We start from the raw sequence: 21,238 nt of genomic DNA, 5'->3' as shown, positions 1-21,238 counted from the left end.
ACCTTATTTCACCCAAGCTCAAATCAGTGATACTGGTTTGGTTTCTGAGTTTTAGTGCCACTATATTCTTCTTCTGGGTTACATCACTCTATTAATCACCAACAATATAAAATAAATTGTGAGGAATGGCTGAATGATTTCCCTGTCCAAAGATGAGCAAGTGCAATTCACCTTCGGAATCGATGGTGACCTTGGTGGGCAGGTATCGAGAGAGGTCTGAGTACACCAGTGTGAAGAGCATGGCTTTTCTGCTCTCTCCCGAGTCAGTGCACATGAGAACAACCGAGTTAAACAGCATATTGCTTTCCATCACCTCCACTGAGTCCTGGAGAACTTCCTAATGGAGAGAGACGGAGAGATGGATTAGTCCACTACAAAGAGATTTGTCAATTTTACCCTTTTAGAAATTCCGAAATTTCCATGCAGGTGAATTGCCATGTTCCTGAAAACCGAAAATGAACAAAGGCATTAATCACAGCAAAGCGACTGGATTCCCCTCTACTCGCCGCACTCATCCATGGAACACTGCATCTTTGCAATGCATTTCAAAATGTGTTCCACACCACCACATTTTGGCCATGATATGTCAACTCACAATTATAACATTACATTACATTACATTACATTATTGGCATTTGGCAGACGCTCTTATCCAGAGCGACGTACAACAAAGTGCATACCCATAACCAGGGATAAGTTCGCTGAAAGACCCTAGAGGTAAGAACAATTTCAACTGCTACCTGTACAACAAAGATAAGGACAAGGGGCTTTTTTTTTTTTTTTTTTTTTTTTTTTTTTGAACAAACAAACAAACAAACAGAGCAAAAGTCACCAAAGTTAACTATCCAAACACTGCTTACCTAGCCAACTAAAAATACCGATACACAAAGCAAGTCACAGAGACAACAATTAAGGTTCACAGGGAGGTAGGGAGGGATGGGGAGAGGTGCTGCTTGAAGAGGTGCGTCTTCAGCTTGCGCTTGAAGGTGGGGAGAGATTCTATAGTTCTGACCTCAACGGGGAGTTCGTTCCACCACCGTGGAGCCAGAACAGACAGTAGTCGTGAGCGTGAGGTGGAGGTTCTGAGAGGGGGAGGTGCCAAGCGGCCTGTGGAGGCTGAACGAAGAGGTCTGGCAGGGGTGTAGGGTCTGATGATTTTTTGCAGATAAGCTGGGGAAGACCCTTTAACTGCTTGGAAGGCTAGCACCAATGTTTTGAATTTGATGCGAGCCATGACAGGCAGCCAGTGGAGGGAAGTAAGCAGGGGGGTGACGTGTGAGTATTTGGGAAGGTTGAAGACCAGACGAGCTGCTGCATTCTGGATGAGTTGGAGGGGTCTGATGGCGGACGCTGGGAGGCCAGCCAAGAGGGAATTGCAGTAGTCCAGGCGGGACAGAACCATCGCTTGGACCAGGAGCTGGGTCGAGTAGGGGGTGAGAAAGGGGCGGATTCTCTGTATGTTGTATAGGAAGAACCTGCAAGACCGGGTCACCGCCGCAATGTTCTCGGAAAGGGACAGTCTGCTGTCCATCACCACACCGAGGTTCCTTGCACTGGGTGACGGCGTGAGTGTGGTATCCCCGAGAGAAATGGAGAGATCCAGATGGGGAGAGGTATTAGCAGGGATGAATATCATTTCAGTTTTACCTGGGTTGAGCTTTAGATGGTGGTTGTCCATCCAGCTCTGGATGTCCCTCAGGCAAGCAGAGATACGGGCTGAAACCTGCGTATCAGACGGCGGGAACGAGACGAAGAGTTGGGTATCGTCTGCATAGCAGTGGTAGGATAGCCTATGTGCAGTGATCACAGGGCCAAGGGAGCGAGTGTAGAGAGAAAAAAGAAGTGGGCCAAGGACTGAGCCCTGGGGAACTCCTGTGGCGAGGGGCCGAGGTGTCGATACCGAACCAGCCCAGGCAACCTGGAAGGAGCGACCAGAGAGGTAGGACTCAATCCAGTCCAGGGCTGTGCCACAGATGCCTGTTGCCGACAGGGCAGACAGGAGGATGGAGTGATCCACAGTGTCGAAGGCAGCAGAGAGATCTAGAAGAATGAGGATAGAGGAGAGGGAGGCTGCTCGTGCGGCATGAAGTGACTCACTGACGGAGAGGAGCGCAGTCTCTGTCGAGTGGCCCGATCTGAAGCCAGACTGATGGGGGTCTAGCAGGTTGTTGTTAGAAAAGAAGGAAGAAAGTTGAGTAGAAGCGGCTCGTTCTATAGTTTTAGAAAGGAAAGGAAGAAGAGATACCGGGCGGTAGTTCTGGATGATGGAGGGATCCAGGGTAGGCTTTTTTAGCAGCGGAGTGATGTGGGCCCTCTTGGAGGATGCCGGAAAACAGCCGGAAGACAGGGAGGAGTTGACAAGGGAGGTGACAAATGGGAGAATGTCAGGTGTGATAGTTTGGAGAAGAGAAGAGGGGATAGGGTCAAGGGCACAGGTTGTAGGGCGGTGGCAGAGCAGGAGTTGAGAAACATCAGAGTCCGTAAGGGGGGAGAAAGTGGAAAAGGAAGGGATGGGCCTAGAGGGGGGGAAGGGCACAGTGAGGGGGGCGGTGGTTGTAAAGGATCTGCGGATGACTGTGACCTTCTCATCGAAGAAATCAGCAAAGTCATCAGCAGCGAAGGAGGACTGAGGAGGAGGAGGCGGTGCGTTGAGGAGAGAGGAGAAAATGGAGAAAAGTTTCCGGGGGTTAGAAGCAGAGTTCTGAATTTGCGTTTGATAGTATTTTGCTTTGGCGGCAGTGACATCGGAAGAGAATGCCGCCAGGAGAGACTGGTAAGTCATGAGGTCGGAAGCGTCTCTGGATTTCCCCCACTTCATCTCCGCTGCGCGGAGGCTGGCCCTGGAGGTACGGAGGGTGTCAGATATCCAAGGACTGGGAGGGGATGTGCGAGGTGGTTTTGTAACACAAATGTAATTCATAACTATTATGACTATTGCAACAGAAGCGGGATGAAACAAGCTAAATAACATCTGGGCATGATCAAAAAAAAATATATTTTGCCCCACAGGCTAATATAAAAAAAAAACCCTAGGAGCACTTTTGGTTTTATTTCACTGGTGTTCAGCAAGCTAGCTAGAGGATGACATCTTGTTTTTGACTTTTCATTCAAATTAAGTGTAAATATTATGATCAATAAACAGAAATGGCTCAAAGAAACAGGAGTCATTACTTTGTTGAGACCTCGGAATAATTGCATTTACAGAATGCATAATATTTTTTCCTGCATGCTGACTCCCTTTTCTGCATAAAAAATGCATCATCCTGTGTTACCAAGACCAGTTTCATGCAGGGAAATAAAATAAATCCATTAATAAAAATTCTACTTAAATCAAATCAATGCAGGGTGTTTAAGTTGTTCTATATGAACAAGAAATGATATACATATTACATTGCTGGGAGAATAGAGACTACAGTCAACCATGTGGCACAGGCACACAACCAACCCCCCCCCCCCCCCTCCCCCCACACACATGGTACCTGGATGAGGCAAATTTGTTGCCGGCGACCAGCAAATGCGTTGAGGTGGCTGCTGAGGGTGCTGAGAAAGCCAATGAGGTCGGTCTGTAGGTGCACCTGGGCCAGCTTCTCCAGGGGGATGAATGGGGGGATGTTGTGGCGGCAGATTCGCACAGCACGACTCAGGTCCAGCTCCAGGCAGTATGTCTCCAGGTAGAGGCCCTCGAAGGCGGTGGCTATGGAAATGGACACGCCTTTGCCTCTGCGGGTCTCAGTCACATCGTAGCCACCTGAAAAGCAAGAGAGTCAGATAGTTATTTTGTTTAGATTGACACTGCTGTCAGTGTCATGTAAGTTGCTATTGAATCCTCATGTTTTGTTCTGGATTCTGACAAACATACATTAGGACAATGTCCCCTTACACCAGGGGTGTCAGACTCATCCAACACGTAGTCAAGCCATAACTGGACAAGCTACTCACTTTATGATCATTCACAAACATCAAGCTGACACTGTTGGCCTGCTTGGTCTTACAAATTCCCATTTTTCTTTTTTCTAATCGAACCAATGTGCATTACAATGGTGATTAAACTTTTTTCAGGCACTAGCCAATTCATAGCCGGGCATATATGGGAAAATAATCCCAGCCTATCAGAATTGAGTATTCTGCCAAGCTGTGGTATATTGGTTTAGTGGGCGTGCAAAATTAGAGAGTTGACAATACAATTCTTTGTATTATATCTCACACTGATTGACTTGATTAAAATGGGAAAATTGTGGATGTTCATGTGCGTTGCTATGCATGCATTTTATATGCAAGTGGTGCCACCTGGTTTCTAAAAATCGATTATCTATTTAGAATGGAGCACAATATGCAATATTAGAAAATTACCCAAGGAAGTGTAGAGCGTGGCTGCCAAACACATATCCTGGAAGGCCAGTGACTGTTTTTTTTGTGGTTCCCTTTCAATCAGTGGCCACTTTAGGTATTTGAAATTTTAAATTACTGTACAGGGACAACCAGTTCTTTCTATACTTATAGGTACATTAGACACAGGTGCACCAGACCAGCTTCAGTCATCAGTCTAGAGAATGTGTCATCGCGGGCCTCCTCTGACAAGAAACGAAGGGCCTTGAAATGAGGATACAGTGGGGCAAAAAAGTATTTAGTCAGCCACAAATTGTGCAAGTTCTCCCACTTAAAAAGATGAGAGGCCTGTAATTTTCATCATAGGTACACTTCAACTATGAGAGACAGAATGGGGGGAAAGAATCCAGGAAATCACATTGTAGGATTTTTAATGAATTAATTGGTAAATTCCTCGGTAAAATAAGTATTTGGTCACCTACAAACAAGCAAGATTTCTGGCTCTCACAGACCTGTAACTTCTTGAAGAGGCTCCTCTGTCCTCCACTTGTTACCTGTATTAATGGCACCTGTTTGAACTCGTTATCAGTATAAAAGACACCTGTCCACAACCTCAAACAGTCATACTCCAAACTCCACAATGGCCAAGACCAAAGAGCTGTCAAAGGACACCAGAAACAAAATTGTAGACCTGCACCAGGCTGGGAAGCCTGAATCTGCAATAGGTAAGCAGCTTGGTGTGAAGAAATCAACTGTGGGAGCAATTATTAGAAAATGGAAGACATACAAGACCACTGATAATCTCCCTCGATCTGGGGCTCCACGCAAGATCTCACCCCGTGGGGTCAAAATGATCACAGGAACGGTGAGCAAAAATCCCAGAACCACACGGGGGGACCTAGTGAATGACCTGCAGAGAGCTGGGACCAAAGTAACAAAGGCTACCATCAGTAACACACTACGCCGCCAGGGACTCAAATCCTGCAGTGCCAGACGTGTCCCTCTGCTTAAGCCAGTACCTGTCCAGGCCCGTCTGAAGTTTGCTAGAGAGCATTTGGATGATCCAGAAAAGGATTGGGAGAATGTCATATGATCAGATGAAACCAAAATAGAACTTTTTGCTAAAAACTCAACTTGTCGTGTTTGGAGGAGAAAGAATGCTGAGTTGCATCCAAAGAACACCATACCTACTGTGAAGCATAGGGGTGGAAACATCATGCTTTGGGGCTGTTTTTCTGCAAAGGGACCAGGACGACTGATCCGTGTAAAGGAAAGAATGAATGGGGCCATGTATCGTGAGATTTTGAGTGAAAACCTCCTTCCATCAGCAAGGGCATTGAAGATGAAACCTGGCTGGGTCTTTCAGCATGACAATGATCCCAAACACACCGCCCGGGCAAGGAAGGAGTGGCTTCGTAAGAAGCATTTCAAGGTCCTGGAGTGGCCTAGCCAGTCTCCAGATCTCAACCCCATAGAAAATCTTTGGAGGGAGTTGAAAGTCCGTGTTGCCCAGCGACAGCCCCAAAACATCACTGCTCTAGAGGAGATCTGCATGGAGGAATGGGCCAAAATAACAGCAACAGTGTGTGAAAACCTTGTGAAGACTTACAGAAAACGTTTGACCTCTGTCATTGCCAACAAAGGGTATATAACAAAGTATTGAGATGAACTTTTGTTATTGACCAAATACTTATTTTCCACCATAATTTGCAAATAAATTCTTAAAAAATCAGACAATGTGATTTTCTGGATTTTTTTTCCTTCTCATTTTGTCTCTCATAGTTGAGGTATACCTATGATGAAAATTACAGGCCTCTCATCTTTTTAAGTGGGAGAACTTGCACAATTGGTGGCTGACTAAATACTTTTTTGCCCCACTGTATACTGCTGCTACGTACAGCTTGTCCTTCAGGTCCACACAGACATTTCACATTTTTGTTTCACTTTTGGGGTATTCTGTGAAAAATCATCAACCACAGGTGTGTGAAAAAAGAAAAACTGGAATTTATAAGACCAAGCAGGCCAACAGTGTCAGCTTGATGTCTGTGAATGATCATAAAGTGAGTAGCTTGTCATCGCGGTGCCACTGTGATTGTGCCACTGGTTCAATCTAGAATCGAATCACCCAATCTAGTTTAGTCCTTCGTGAGTTTGGTACCAATGAGGTGATGGGCCTGCAGAAGGTCTTTCACTCGAGTCCTCCTGACCATCAGCAAAGAAAGCAGGGACTGCCCAGTCCTTGAACAGCCTTCTTCACTGTTATCATCTTCATAGCGTTCTTCGTTTCTTTGGTCAGTCTCAGCCTTTAGCTGCTGGAGGGACTGGAATAAGCACAAAAAAGAAATGAAATTTTTGAATATATTGTAGCTGAAAATTTTAAATAAGAAAAATGTATTGACTAAGTGATCGAACATCAAATGATATGCAAAGTAAATCCGGAATAACAATAACACCTGTTCTCTGCATGAAAGAACAAGAGTAATTGGGGGATTCAGGTTTTGATAGGTTTGGGAGAATTTATTCAAGACTCACATTTGGACAACCCATACCAGAGAACATTATGTAGACAGCTGGGGCAAATAGAACTGTACTTTTAAATGTCATGAACACATATAAGCGCAAAAAACAGTATGCTACAGTCACATGTGTCAACACATATTCTATAGCTAATGAGCCTGGGGGGGGTGACAATGCCTGCTTGGAGGGATGATGCCTCAGTGATATATTTTTTTTAATGGTCTATGTCCGTAGTTTTAGAAGATGTATAACAGAAAGCCAGAGATGCCAACCTCAAGGAATGAGAATGTGTAGTGGGAGAAGTCAAAAAGTAAACTTTGCCATTGAAAAAGTGTAGTTTTCACCATACTGAACTACAAAAGAAACCACTTTAAACCTACAGAGACGGTAACAGACCTGGGTCAATTACATATTCGTTTTAGATTCAATTTCTTTTCTGTGTTTTATTGATCATGCCGGGTGTATCGGAATCTATGGGATACTCTCAAAAAGTAGCAAAGAAAACACCCCAACTTTCTGGTCCTGTTGGTAGGCCCAATTGCAACAGTCAAGATCAATAGTACACAGAAAAGTGATTGAATTCAACAAGAAAATGCATAATCGACTCATGTCTGAATGGTAAACCCTTTTGGTAAACACTGACTGAATATAGGAAATCCTATATTGAGTTGTTCAAAAAATAACAACATACAGTAGGTCTTTATTGTTTTTGTCTGTTTTATTGTCATAAGAGAAGAAAAGAGTCAATTAAAAAGAAAATGCACAACTGATGGCAGAATTGCAATCTCTTCCACCTTATGGCCTTATGGCCACCTTAGGCTGATTCCATTCAATTCAGAAAACCAAGATGAAGAATGCCTAGGTTTTAAATGATCTTGAATGCTTTTGTCAAACCCTTTTAGCTCTCAACAACATCAAGGTTCCCAGTCATGCAACATTTTTCACATTTGCACCTTTCAAAGAATTATAAGTGACTGAAGAGTTGCCACAGAAAAATTTGGTCTACTCTCATAATTAGCCTAATTATTTTTAGACCCGATCCCGCAAGGACGAAAGCTAAATTTCCCATTCTTTGGTGAGCTCTCTCTCTCCCATAACCTTCCCCAGCGATTTTATAAAACACCAGTGCAAACCGGAATTTCTACATCTCCCTGTGTCCAGCTTGTCTATCCTCTCAGGGGTGTGTCACTGCATGTGACACACGCATTTAGGCTTGCTGAAACATGAGAACTAGATACCAGTATTCTCAAGTATACACAAGTGTTGTCATGATATAAAAAATCATGTCAATACCAATACCAGGTATCATGATACCAAATACTAAAACAATACTCAATACTGAAACGTGCCTAAATACTGCTAAAATAATGTTCATAAATTCTCCGAAATTCTATGAAACGTTGAGGTCCAAAACAACAAACCCTTGTAAAACATGCCATTTACATTGCTTTTTAGCCAAGGGGAATTATCATGGCAAGTAGCAAATGAAAATTAAGCACTTTTCCCAGCACCAAAATATGCTTTAAGGACTTTTAAAGATACAATTGTTTTACTGCAGAAGAACTTCTAAGGACAAGCAAGCTAGTTTTAATTCCAAATTAGGCCTATGCATTTAAAACACTGCCAAATATATTTGTTGTTTTGGAAATATCGTTTTACACGACATTGTAGTAGTTTAGCCAGCCCATCTGGAAAGTCTCAAACCTAGTTAGTATGCCATGGATGAGTTAAAGCTCCCTCATTTTTACATGTAGTTTCAACACACAAATTCCAAGAAAAAAATTAATCGGTTGCAAATTAGCAACCGGGTACCAATTTACATCCATTTAAACACATTAGATTAAACACATTACATTAGAAATTAATTAATTTGGAAGCAGCATTTTCCCACATTACATTAATGGCATTTGACAGACGCTCTTATCCAGAGCGACGTACAACAAAGTGCATACCCATAACCAGGGATAAGTGCGCTGAAAGACCCTAGAGGGAAGTACAATTTCAACTGCTAACTGCACAACAAAGACTTTTTTTTTTAAACAAACAAACAAACAACGCATACGTATGAGCAAACCCCTTAACTAGCCAAACTAAAAATACTGATACACAAAAGTAAATCACAGAAATACAACAATTAAGGTTCACAGGGAGGTAGGGAGGGACGGGGAGAGGTGCTGCTTGAAGAGGTACGTCTTCACTTTGCGCTTGAAGGTGGGAGGAGATTCTACAGTTCTGACCTCAACAGGGAGTTCGTTCCACCACCGTGGAGCCAGAACAGACAGTAGTCTCGAGCGTGGCAGGGGTGTAGGGTCTGATGATTTTTTGTAGGTAAGCTGGGGAAGACCCCTTAACTGTTTGGAAGGCTAGCACCAATGTTTTGAATTTCATGCGAGTGTAACAGTACCACATAGTGTACCAGTCAAACGTTTGGACATTATCTGAACCCGCTTATCCTGATCAGGGTCGCAGGGGGGCTGGAGCCTATCCCAGCATACATTGGGCGAAAGGCAGGAATACACCCTGGACAGGTCGCCAGTCCATCACAGGGCACACACACCATTCACTCACACACTCATACCTACGGACAATTTAGACTCTCCAATCAGCCTAACGTGTATGTCTTTGGACTGTGGGAGGAAACCGGAGTACCCGGAGGAAACCCACGCAGACACGGGGAGAACATGCAAACTCCACACAGAGAGGCCCCGGCCGACGGGGATTCGAACCCAGGACCTCCTTGCTGTGAGGCGGCAGTGCTACCCACTGCACCATCCGTGCCGCCGTAGTTCCTACGGTTTCTTCCTGGAATTTATAATTATTTTATTTTTACGCTATGGCCGGAGCACTGCCACGGCTTACCGGACCAGATACCGAAGCTAACTAGGCTAAGATACGTAGCCTAGTCCGACCCAGAAACCGGGACTAAATATCCCCTTGACACGGACATGTCGCCCTGTAAAAGCTGTTGTGGACATTTACAGAAGATTGCAGTACTTGAAACAACGATTTTTCGTCTGAAGGGCTCTGTGAACAACTCTACACTGCCACCGAGCCAAAATGCTAAGGTAGCATTAGCTCATAATGTGAGTACTGTTGCCAATCGATCCATGAACGATACAGTCCCGTGGATACCGAATGCTAAGCTAACGTCAGCCAAACCCTTTCCTGAACCCACAGACACTGCTAAGCTAATGATGGCTCACAAGCTAACGTTAGCCAAACCCTGCCCTGAGCCCTTAGACACTGCTAAGCTAACGATAGCTCCGGACAATGCTAACGAATCAAGGCCAATCTCCGAAACTGCCGCGGCAGCCAGCACTGTATCAGGGAAACAAACTGTAAGTAACGGCACTACCCACTGGAATGTATACGGGGCAAAGCCGAAAAATAGATCTATTCCCCACAGAATAGTGATTCCTGAAGCCACAGAGTGCGCTTCCCATCGCCCTGAGATTAGCTCTGCTACGGGATGGCCCTCCTTGATTACTAGTCAACAGGGTATCCCAACCCCCGCGGCTAATGCGGAACAGCCGTGGACTGCTACGAGAGGAAGTAGAAAGAGAACTTCCCCACAACCACTGTTGTCTCTACAGCTGGGAAACAGATTCCAACCGCTGCTGCGTGAGCCTGGATTGCCATATGGTTCGTCTCGACGCCGCGCAGAGAATAGGGGAGGGCGTTCCGAGAAAACAAGGCCCCAAGCTAACGATGCTACAAGGCTCTCGAAAAATACCAGGCCTCAACAGCAGCAGCAAGACAATCCAATAACAACCCTGGTTATTGGTGATTCTGCTGTAAAAAACATTGGTGGTAAGAGGAACACCAAAACATTCTGTTTCCCTGATGAGGTGATCTGTGACATAACAGAAAAAATCCCAGAGATCCTGTCTGCCCACCAAAATGTCAACAAGATTATTTTGCACTTTGGGGTGAATGATATCTTGAAGGAACAATCAGAGATACTAAAACGTGACTGTTGAACTACTAAAGATGCTAGGCTCCCTGAATATTGTGGCATTTATTAGTGGTCCTCTGCCTTCAAATGGGTGGAGAGTTAACAAATTCAGCAGATTACTGGGAATAAGTACATGGCTCTCAATTGCTTGTCCCCTATATAAAGTGAACTTTATCGATAATTTCAATCTGCTTTGGGAACGATACCTCTTCAGTGAGAATGGACTTCATCTTAACAGAGCTGGAGAGGCGCTGTTCACCGCTAACCTACTTTTCAACATCAACCACCCAACTGTAGATAAGCACAAGGACAGGGCCGCCCCCCCTCCTCTCCCACAATCAAACGCCAGCCCAGCACCACAGCACGACGTCCTTGCAAAAGAGGTTTCTCCCATCCCCCCACTGCCAGACTACGCCCCAGCAGTTCCAGAGGCTTACCCTCCACCTCACCAACAACCAGCAGAGGCGTCTACCTACCCCCAAGATGCCTCACCCCAGGCTTCTACTCCCCTCCAGGCTTCCCCCCCAGCAGTTCCTGAGGCTTACACTCCACCTCACCAACAACCAGCAGAGGCGTCTACCTACCCCCAAGATGCCTCACCCCAGGCTTCTACTCCCCTCCAGGTTTCTACCCCCCTCTCCTCATCCTCCACCTCCCTGCTTTCCCCCCTCTTCCCTCTATTGCCATTTACAGATGGGATGAATGCACTGGTTAATGCTGGTCTAGCCAGCCCCCTAATACCGAAGTCCCACCCCCACTCTAGCCTAACCACCCACTCTGTCCTAGCCAGCCCTCAGCTATTACCCCCAAAGCCCCTTCGACCTGCCCCCCCCACATCAGTCCTAGCCAGCTCTCAGCCCCTACCCCCAAAGCCCCCTCGACCTGCCCCTCAACCTGCCCCCCCCACATCAGTCCTAGCCAGCCCTCAGCCCCTACCCTCAAAACCCCCCCATCGTCTACCCCCCCCCGACCGCCTTCACGCGCTCGAAGAGTGCCAAGGAGACCACCTCACCCTGTTCCGATAAGGACAAGGTCCCACAGCAATCTGGCTGCGAAGCTGTTCTAAGTGTCTACTCCGTTATTCCTGCGCTGATTACCTCTAGGCAAAACACTCACTTCTCAGCACATTCTGTTTTTAAATCAAGCCTAATATCTATTCCCCAGGGACAGCCTGGAAAGCAGGCGTCACAAAATCCTGACACTAAAATTATAAAAGCTGCACTGCTCAATGTGAGATCACTGTCAAATAAATCTCTCCTAATCAGTGACCAGATTACTAGCCATAAATTGGATATCATGAGTGACTGTTCTGACTGAGTCAGCTCCGCCAAATTTTAGCTTCATTGATACCCCCAGAGTTGATAAGAAAGGGGGGGGAGTAGCTGTTATCTTTTCAGACGTGTTTCAATGTAAGCATGTATCATTTGGAGACTTCTCCTCGTTCGAATATCTTGCTGCGGTTCTGAAATGTTTTCCCATTGTTTTACTCCTGATTATATACAGACCACCAAAGTATTCTAATAGCTTCTTTGATGAATTTGCTGAACTACTGTCCATAATCTCCATGGAACATGACCTCTATATCTATTGCAGGAGATTTCAACATTCACATAGACAACCCGAATGATAACGATGCCAAAGAACTTACTTACTTGACTTACTTTGGTCTGTCACAGCATGTCTCAGGGCCCACCCACAACCGGGGCCATACCCTGGATTTATTTATCACAAGGGGTTTTAAGTCATCGTTTGTATCGGCTATTGATGTCGCTCTGTCTGACCATCTCTGCATCTTTCTTGAAATTAAGATCACCCCTGACACTCTTATTAGATCGCAAACCGTTAAAAAGGGACACATTAATGAGAGTACCAGTGCGCTGTTTATGGAGACTATTTCCCTGACACCTACCTTCTCCTCAGCCTCTGTTAATGATCTCCTAGATAATTTCTATTAAAAAATCTTGAATGTTATTGATATTGTTGCACCTGTTAGGGTGAAATCAATCTCTGGTAAGAAAAAAGCACCGTGGAGGAATGCTGCTTCCGTAAAGAAAAGCTGAGCGTAAATGGCGAAAAACTAAACTTCACATTTTCTATGACATCTACAAAGAAAGTCTTCACTCCTATAATCTAGAATTGAAAAGTTCCAGACAATCTTTCTTCTCTGACATTATTTACAAAAACATCAATGATGCTCACACTCTATTCACCACTGTTGATAGGCTGATTAACCCCCCGCCACAAACAGCTCCTGAATTTCTTTCCGCTGTCAAATGCAATGAGTTTGCCGTCTTCTTTACAGATAAAATTAAAAACATCAGACAAAGTATTAGTGGTTCCACATTAAAAAAAGATGTAACACCACTGCACCTGCAGAAAAGTAGCTCAATAGGCATGACCCAGTTTAGTGCCATTGACCACAAAACTCTTGAGGAAACTGTACAAGGCCTTAAGTCATCATCGTGTTGCCTTGACACCCTGCCAACAAGCTTTCTTAAAAGTGTTTACAGCTGCTTGGCGACCGACTTACTGCAAATAGTTAATAGCTCCCTCCTAACCGGCAAGTCCTTGAAAACTGCAGTTATTAAACCCCTACTAAAAAAGCGTAGCCTTGATACTTCTGTAATTAGCAACTACAGACCAATATCAAATCTTCCCTTTATAAGCAAAGTAATTGAAAAAGCCGTCTACCAACAACTTAACAACTTCTTAACCTCAAACGATCTCCTAGATAAACTCCAGTCAGGTTTTCGACCCCATCACAGCACCGAAACGGCGCTCACTAGGGTTATAAATGACATTAGTATGAACACTGACTCAGGCAAAACTTCAATTCTAGTGTTACTGGATCTTAGCGCTGCCTTTGATACTGTTGACCACTTAATACTACTGGACAGACTGGAAAACTGGGTTGGGCTATCGGGCACGGTCTTAGAGTGGTTCAGGTCCTATCTGGAAGACAGGAACTACTTTGTTTCCATTGGCAACTACACATCTGACCAAACTAGTATAACATGTGGGGTACCCCAAGGATCTATTTTAGGACCTGTTTTATTCAACCTTTATATGCTCCCACTAGGCCTAATTATGCAAAAAAACAAAATAGCTTAACATAATTATGCAGATGACACCCAACTATACATAACTCTCTCATCAGGTGACTATGCTCCTATAGACTCACTGTGTCAGTGCATTGACCAAATAAATGACTGGATGTGCCAGAATTTCCTCCAACTAAACAAAGATAAAACAGAGATAATTTTCTTCGGTGCCAAAGAAGAAAGGCTTAAAGTTACTATACACCTTGAGTCCTTATCTCTTAAGCCAAAAAATCAAGTAAAAAATCTTGGCGTTATTATTGACTCTGATCTCTTTTAACTCCCACATCAAGTCTATAAGAAAATCATTTTATCATCTTAAAAATATTGCAAGAATTAGAGGCCATGTGTCCAAACAAGACCTAGAGAAACTAATTCATGCCTTAATTTCTAGTAGGTTAGACTACTGTAATAGTCTTTTCTCAGGCCTTCCCAAAAAAGCACTGAGACAACTACAGCTCATTCAGAATGCTGCTGCTAGAGTTCTAACAAGGACTAAGAAAGCTGAACATATTACACCAGTTCTCAGGTCCCTGCATTGGCTACCAGTGTGTCATAGAATAGACTTTAAAATACTGTTACTGGTCTATAAATCACTTAACGGTTTAGGCCCAAAATACATCTCTGAATTGCTTCTACACTATGAACCCTCTAGAGCCTTTAGGCCATCAGGGACCGGTCTACTAGCTGTTCCTAGGATCAAAACAAAACATGGGAAAGCTGCATTCTGCTACTATGCCACACAACTGGAATAAACTCTTGGAAGATCTTAGATCTGCCTCAACTCTACTTATTTTTAAAAATAGACTAAAGACCTTTATGCTTACCTCTGCCTTTAACTGCTGCTAAAGTACTGCACTCTGACGCTAAAATGCACTACTTTTACACTTTTTTATATTTTTTATTGTCTTTTTTTATGCTCATCTTATGTCTATTTTATATGTCTATTTTATGATTCTGTTCTCTATGCTCTTTTTCTCCCCCTATGCTGTTTTCTTCTGTCATAATTTTTGTTTATGTAAAACACTTTGAATTGCCTTGTGTATGAAATGTGCTATACAAATAAACTTGACTTGACCTCATACACCATATAATTTATTCATTTTTTAACTTACACTACTGTGAGCAGGATTGGGCAACTACTATTAAATACTTAACAAAATTTATATAAATAAAATAGAGTATTTGGTATTTAGAAAATCGAATAAAATAACCAAAAAAAAAAAAAGTCATAGCCAGTACACTACAGGCTGCCCCAACAATAGGCAACTTTTATTGCATGGTATTTACATGTGTATATTTTTTACGGTTACAGAAACAGCGGTTTTTATGTCAACTGTTGCTCAGGGGTTTCCTTTTGCATTGACTGTTCACACACAAAGGAGCAGGGAGTGAGAGTTTAGTATGGGATTTTGCCTTCGTTGACATCTGTGGCGATTGCATTTGTAGTCAGAAGTCAGCACGCCATCATGAAAGAAACCACCGGTGGAAATGAAACACAATACAGGTTGGCAAAAGAAGACTAAGTCATGACATATGAGTCCCAAGAGCTGTGAAGAAAAACCCTCTAACAGTCAGCGATATCACACCAGCAGTCTGCACAGTGCAGGGGTGGAAATTAAAAGCCATCATATCATCACATCAGAGAGGCTTACATTGCAAGGTCATCAGCAACAAGAATCAAAAGGCCAAATTAGAATCAGCCAAAAAATACGAGCCTAGCGAGAAGGTCTGGGACAAAGTTATTATGGAAGGGAAAAAATAAAGGCTAAAGTGTGGGCAAAGGAAGCACATTCAGTAGTTCAGTTTCCAATTGCAATTGAAATTGAAGAAAAAATGGATTTGAACCGAGGATCTTTGGTTTTTTTAGCTGGACGCCTTATCCACTAGACTGAATATCAAGTGCTTGCTCGTATCTATTTAATCATTTCAAATTACCCAGCACAAACTAATACCTTAAATTTCTTAATATCCTTGGCTAAGCTATTTCATATACAAATTATAAAGCGGATGGCTATTCACATCGGCTACGTGATCGTGCTAGCTAAATTAGCTGGTTACAACTTAACCAGTACATCATTGCTTATTCTAACAAGTAAAAACATCATAGCTGTCAACATCCAATGTAAAGTGAGCTAGCAAAACAACAGCAGGCTGTCAGACGTATTGATATAGGCGATGGCTGATGTTCGGTGGCTGCAGTGGAGCAGGGAGAATGACAAAATGATGGCGATGGCTGATGTTGATGGCTGCAGTTTAGTTTATAATTTAATAAAAAAATGCAGTCATGAAATGAGCACCTATATTTCTGAATTTAATCTCCAGTAGGTTCCTGTGTCGGGATCTGTTGGGTATGCCTAACACAAATGGCGTAACGTACCAATACCAAAATCGGTAGTTCACAAGCCCATTGCCATTGTAGTAGACTTGCAAAATGCCATTGAAACGGGTCGGATATTGAGGTTGATCCAAAAAAATTTCGTTTTGATCAACGCAAACATATAGTGAGTGCTATAATTAACCCTCATCTAGAGGCATTCCAAGAGCCTTATTTCACCATAAGAGGTAGAAAGTCAAGTTCTATTGACCTTATATATATATATATATGTATATGTAGTAACAGTTTTTATAGGAGTTTGAGTTGACAATCGAAAGACATGAAAAACAAATGATGGAGGAATGAAAAAACTAGTAATAGGCCTATCACATAAAAAGCTACCATTGTCACAATATTATTCCTACATTCTCTCATAATAGGAACACAAGTTTCCAATAAATCACTATGAGACATCATCACTCCAAGTGGGCATGATGGCCAAAATTTGAGGATCTGGCTCACAGACTAATAACTTGGCTAGCTAGCGAGCAACTGCTCCCCGTGCTCCTCTCACCATGGTGGTCTTTGCTCTGGCTTTGAGCTGGTCTCTGTGGGCCCTCAGCTTCTCCACCGTGATTCGGAGGTCATCCACTCGGCTCTGCTGTTGCAAACATAGCTTCTGTTGTCTGGAAAGCACCAATGCCTCTGTCTCCAGTACATTCAGGTGATTCAGCACACCTGAGGATGCCAACAGACATATGTGCACCATTTATTAACTATCCATGCCATTTTAAATGATTCATTCGTGTCCTCAAACCCATTGGCGTAAAGTTAGTTTTATATTGGGATATTTGCTGGATATTTGAAATTTAGAATTTAATAGCTCATAAATGAAGCATGTAAATAAGATGACATTAGATTTTGGTGTTTTCTTATAGTAATATATTTATTCACAGTCTCAATAGTAAAACCTGTATGTCTCCACTCCTTATCCTGTCTCTGTCTGGGTGTTAATTACCCTTTCAAATGCAAGCTCTCCCCCAAAACTTAGGAGCCGAGAGCCATTGGAAAGCAACCCCAGGTGAATCGAAATTATAATGTGTAAAGAATCATTGATCTAGCCAGGAAGAGGAACCAAGAAAGGATTGAATTATCACATGTATGAAGACTTCCTCCTGGCTAGATCCCGCTTTGTTTCGAAATTGTACTTAAACTGTGCCATGTTTCAGTGTTGGTGTGTAAGATTGGTGAAAGCTCAGGAGAACGTACACACGACATGGAACCACGAATAAAGAGCTGAACTTGTCTCACCCCCTCGAATTTCGAGTAACGACTCTTTCTTTCCTGAAAACGCGACTCGAAGTACCAGCAGCGAACAAGTCATAATTAAGAAGAAACAAGAAGTTCTTCACACACAATTGTCAACTGTGGCAACATCGACAGTCCACTACAACCAATTTTTTCATGAGAATGACTTGCGCCTTGAAAGGATTTTTAAGGTAAAAAGATCAATAGCTTCTCAACCGTAAGGACAGTAATACAACAACTGTACTTAACATAGAGCCCCATACTGGCCAAACTCCAGTAGGGGGCCCTCTATTAAGTAGAGTTTGTTTAATTCTTGCCAAGGCTATAGCTATATTGTTGAGAAGCTATTTCAATTTTTTCCTAAGTAACTGGTATATCTGTAAATGGCTGCAAACTACATTGAATGGCATTATTATAGTGTGCATCAGCACAATTAGACAAATCAAATGCAATGCCATTTAAATGTATAGCAGTAAAAATATTTCCATCTATTCCTATGTGAGGATTGAATGGAGTTCAATTAATTTCCAGACCAGACTGAGCTATTGGATCAGGGTCATTAATGACATCAAGAATTCCCTGACCTAAAGGCAATAAATGTTTTAGTCTTGGTGTATTTTGGCATGATGGTGTAGTGGGTAACACAGTAGCATTGCAACCACAATGGCTAGGGTTCCTATCTGCATGGAGAACCTTTCTGTATGGAGTAGCATTGTGCTATTTTTAAAAATTCTTAATCCCTCTCCCAGTCACCCTGCTTCTCCAATACAATTTACACCTTAAATTTTGGGAGGAGCGGGGTGGTGAGGTAGGTTCTTTTACGCCACTTTACAGTGATTAAAATTTTGAATTCTGATAGTTGTAGTCTGGCCTAGAGGTAGCCCTCTAACGTGCATTTCCAGCTTTATATCTCCCCTCCTCGAGGTTGAAGGAATCTATAATTGAAATGTCTCAATTGAAAAGCTGTAGTATGGCCAATAGGCCTTCTGTTATTTTTTTGTTGGTTTTAATGCTCTCCTACCTACTGATAGGTGTGAAGCTACTGAATTTGTTTTAGAATAAAACCTCAATTAAATCAAGCTAAAAATTTGCTGATGCATTCCATAATGATGCATGCAGAAGAGGTACCTCCAATCTTTAGTGTTGATATTAAGGCTTTCCATCTTACAGCTGAAAATATATTGATTTTTTTAACTGAGGAAAAAAATGATTCAGGAGTATAAATTTCCAAATCTAAACTGTACTATGGCCATTTGGGGCCTCGTAATCTGTAAAGGCGGTGCTGCTGCCTTCTCATGTAAATTTTTTTCTAGTAAGGACATGCATCAATAAAAGGCAATAAAAGTGCTTTTATATTCACATAATACAATAAATGACTATACAATATGTACTTTACAAAAAAGAAGCAAACAAACAATACAATACAACACAGTATGATGTCATGGAGAACAGCAGCATTGCATGGCAGTAGCGATCCAAATGCATATAACTGCATATAGAAGTACAAATAACTTTCCTGCTTTTAACCAGAGTTTAATTTGAGCTTTAAAACTCATGAAGGTTGAGCAGTCTGGTAGTGATGGGTATTGTGTTATTAATTGCTCTAACTGAGAAAGCTGCTTTAGCAAACATGGATCTGAACTGTGTCTTCCAGTCACCGCTTCCATCAGCTCTTCTTCTGAAGTATGAACTTCTTCAACTATGGTGGAACCATATCATGAATAACTTTGTAAATTAAGCAAGCATCTGCATGAGATAGGAATCGATCAAATGACAATAAATTGTATTTCCTGATTATGTTACAATGGTGAACGATTGTTGGCTTTTATGTCCAGTGTTTTGAATATTTATTTTATTTATTTATTTAATTATTTTTTTTGTATAATACCCACTTCCACGTATAAAAGCTGTGGTAGGGGCCGCTGATGGACCCTTGTCTTGTCGAGTTCTAGTTGTTAGTTCTGTAAATTTCATGTTCGTAAAGTACTATGGATTTTTAAAAGACATAGATTTCTGGTGGTGAACTTTGTAGACGGTCCCTTACGTGTGGGGAGGACGAGAAAGTGATCATTCGCTCGATTTTGTCGAAACGTATGCATTTCGGAAAGACCACGCTACATACTAAGATTGAAGCTTGTTGTCTTTTGTATCCGCATTCAGAATTTGTCATTTGCTTCAGTATTTGACGTTTCGTTCCTGAGCTATTGAAGCAGGAATCCGAATATCTAAATATAAAACCAATTTACGGCAATCTCAAACCCCCTGTCACTAGCTAAATTAATGACTGATAAGTACTTTCTCATGAAAGCAAGCAAGCCATCTTTGGTCTACTTAAAAACCGCTTACCTTCTCTGAGACATTCTCTAGCTTCCTCCATTCTCTTACTTCGTATTTCGATGACCGGATTATTCCAATATCAAATGTTCTAAACATATAAACGAATGGCCATCGAGCACATTCGTTTAGGTTCACCGGGTTTACTGTGCCTCAAATAAACGTTTAATAAATTTTCACATGTCATTGAAAACGAGCTTGATGGTAAGGGCTAAACACTGGAAACAACGATGAGCAGAGAAATAATTGCTAACTTTGTATCCACCATTTTAAAACATTCGCGCTTCAGTGAAGTAAGTGAATTAACTTCCGGTGTAACCCCCCCCGTGAGCGACAATTTCAAAATAAAAGCGTAGGTTTTGGGTGCGCCCCATTATTTTTCATTCGGCCCTCCTTCACTCCACTACCCGGAAGAAGGGGGAGTGAAGAAAATTAATCAAAGTAGACGTCCTGTATTGATGAAATAGCCCGATTATAAACGTTATTTCTTGCCAGCCCACAAATATTTGCGTCATTGTGTAGCCATGTCCCTGAGTGTATTATAAGGTTTGGTCACTTGTTTGTAGTTCTAACTAAGAAGCCGCAATAACTAAATACACCAACAGATGGCAGTCCAGTCTTGCAATAGTGAAGTTAAACAAGGACTGTGCAATAGGAGTTTCTTAATCCTTTTTTTTTTTTTTTTTTTTTTTTTTTTTAAACATTCATACACACACACCGATGGCGATTCATTCACCCATTCATACACAGACTCACACACCAATGGCGACTGGCCACCACGCAAGGCGCCGACCAGCTCGTCAGGAGCATTTGGGGGTTAGGTGTCTTGCTCAGGGACAAGTTTCTTAATCTTTCAATAAAAGCTACTGTTATCAATGATGTCAATGCAGTCGTCATTCCTGATAGGTGTCCACAGGCAATGCCTAGGATTAACGGCATTCTAATAAATGTGCAATCCTTACACAAGGATTGGTGAAATTCCATGGGGTAATTCATGAAGATACCAAGGTACTGTTTCGTAAATGTCATTATTGTTCAGGCGAAAAATAAAACCTGAAATTAAACTAGTTAATGATGCACAATAGATTTTGCTTGAAAAAATACAGATTAATCTTTTTTTACATAAGATTCTTCCATGAACAATGGCATCTAAATGAGTTCTCAGGGTCATTGGAAATACGTTTTGTAGGTCTAAAAGATACCATTTGTTGACTTTTATAAGGTACTGTCATTGTAGTTGGGGTGCACACTGTTCCTTGTGTTTGGACATTATCATTTCATGCTTTTTTACCAGTAACAGTTGGTTTGTGGGTGAACTCTGTGAGAGAACACAAAACTGGAACATGTTTCCTATTCCAAAACAATCGCTGACAAGAAACAGAA

The 21,238-nt window shown here is 42.4% G+C and overlaps 1 protein-coding gene across 1 annotated transcript in view; it reads right to left on the bottom strand.

The window, feature by feature from the left end:
* cenpo (centromere protein O) overlaps positions 1-20,151 on the bottom strand; it is a 22,946-nt gene extending 2,795 nt beyond the window's left edge. Inside the window, exons 1-5 of the mRNA XM_061256483.1 lie at positions 19,868-20,151; positions 16,788-16,951; positions 6,485-6,647; positions 3,480-3,748; positions 172-337 (exon numbers count right to left, since the gene is read on the bottom strand). Coding sequence (XP_061112467.1) covers positions 172-337; positions 3,480-3,748; positions 6,485-6,647; positions 16,788-16,951; positions 19,868-19,898 — 793 coding nt within the window. The 5' untranslated portion in view covers positions 19,899-20,151. The remainder of the gene's footprint in view (positions 1-171; positions 338-3,479; positions 3,749-6,484; positions 6,648-16,787; positions 16,952-19,867) is intronic.
* Positions 20,152-21,238: the final 1,087 nt, after the last annotated feature.

The sequence above is a fragment of the Conger conger genome, chromosome 1 (genome assembly GCF_963514075.1).
Source record: "Conger conger chromosome 1, fConCon1.1, whole genome shotgun sequence".
NCBI lineage: Eukaryota > Metazoa > Chordata > Actinopteri > Anguilliformes > Congridae > Conger > Conger conger.
This window is presented reverse-complemented; position numbering and strand designations above follow the sequence as displayed.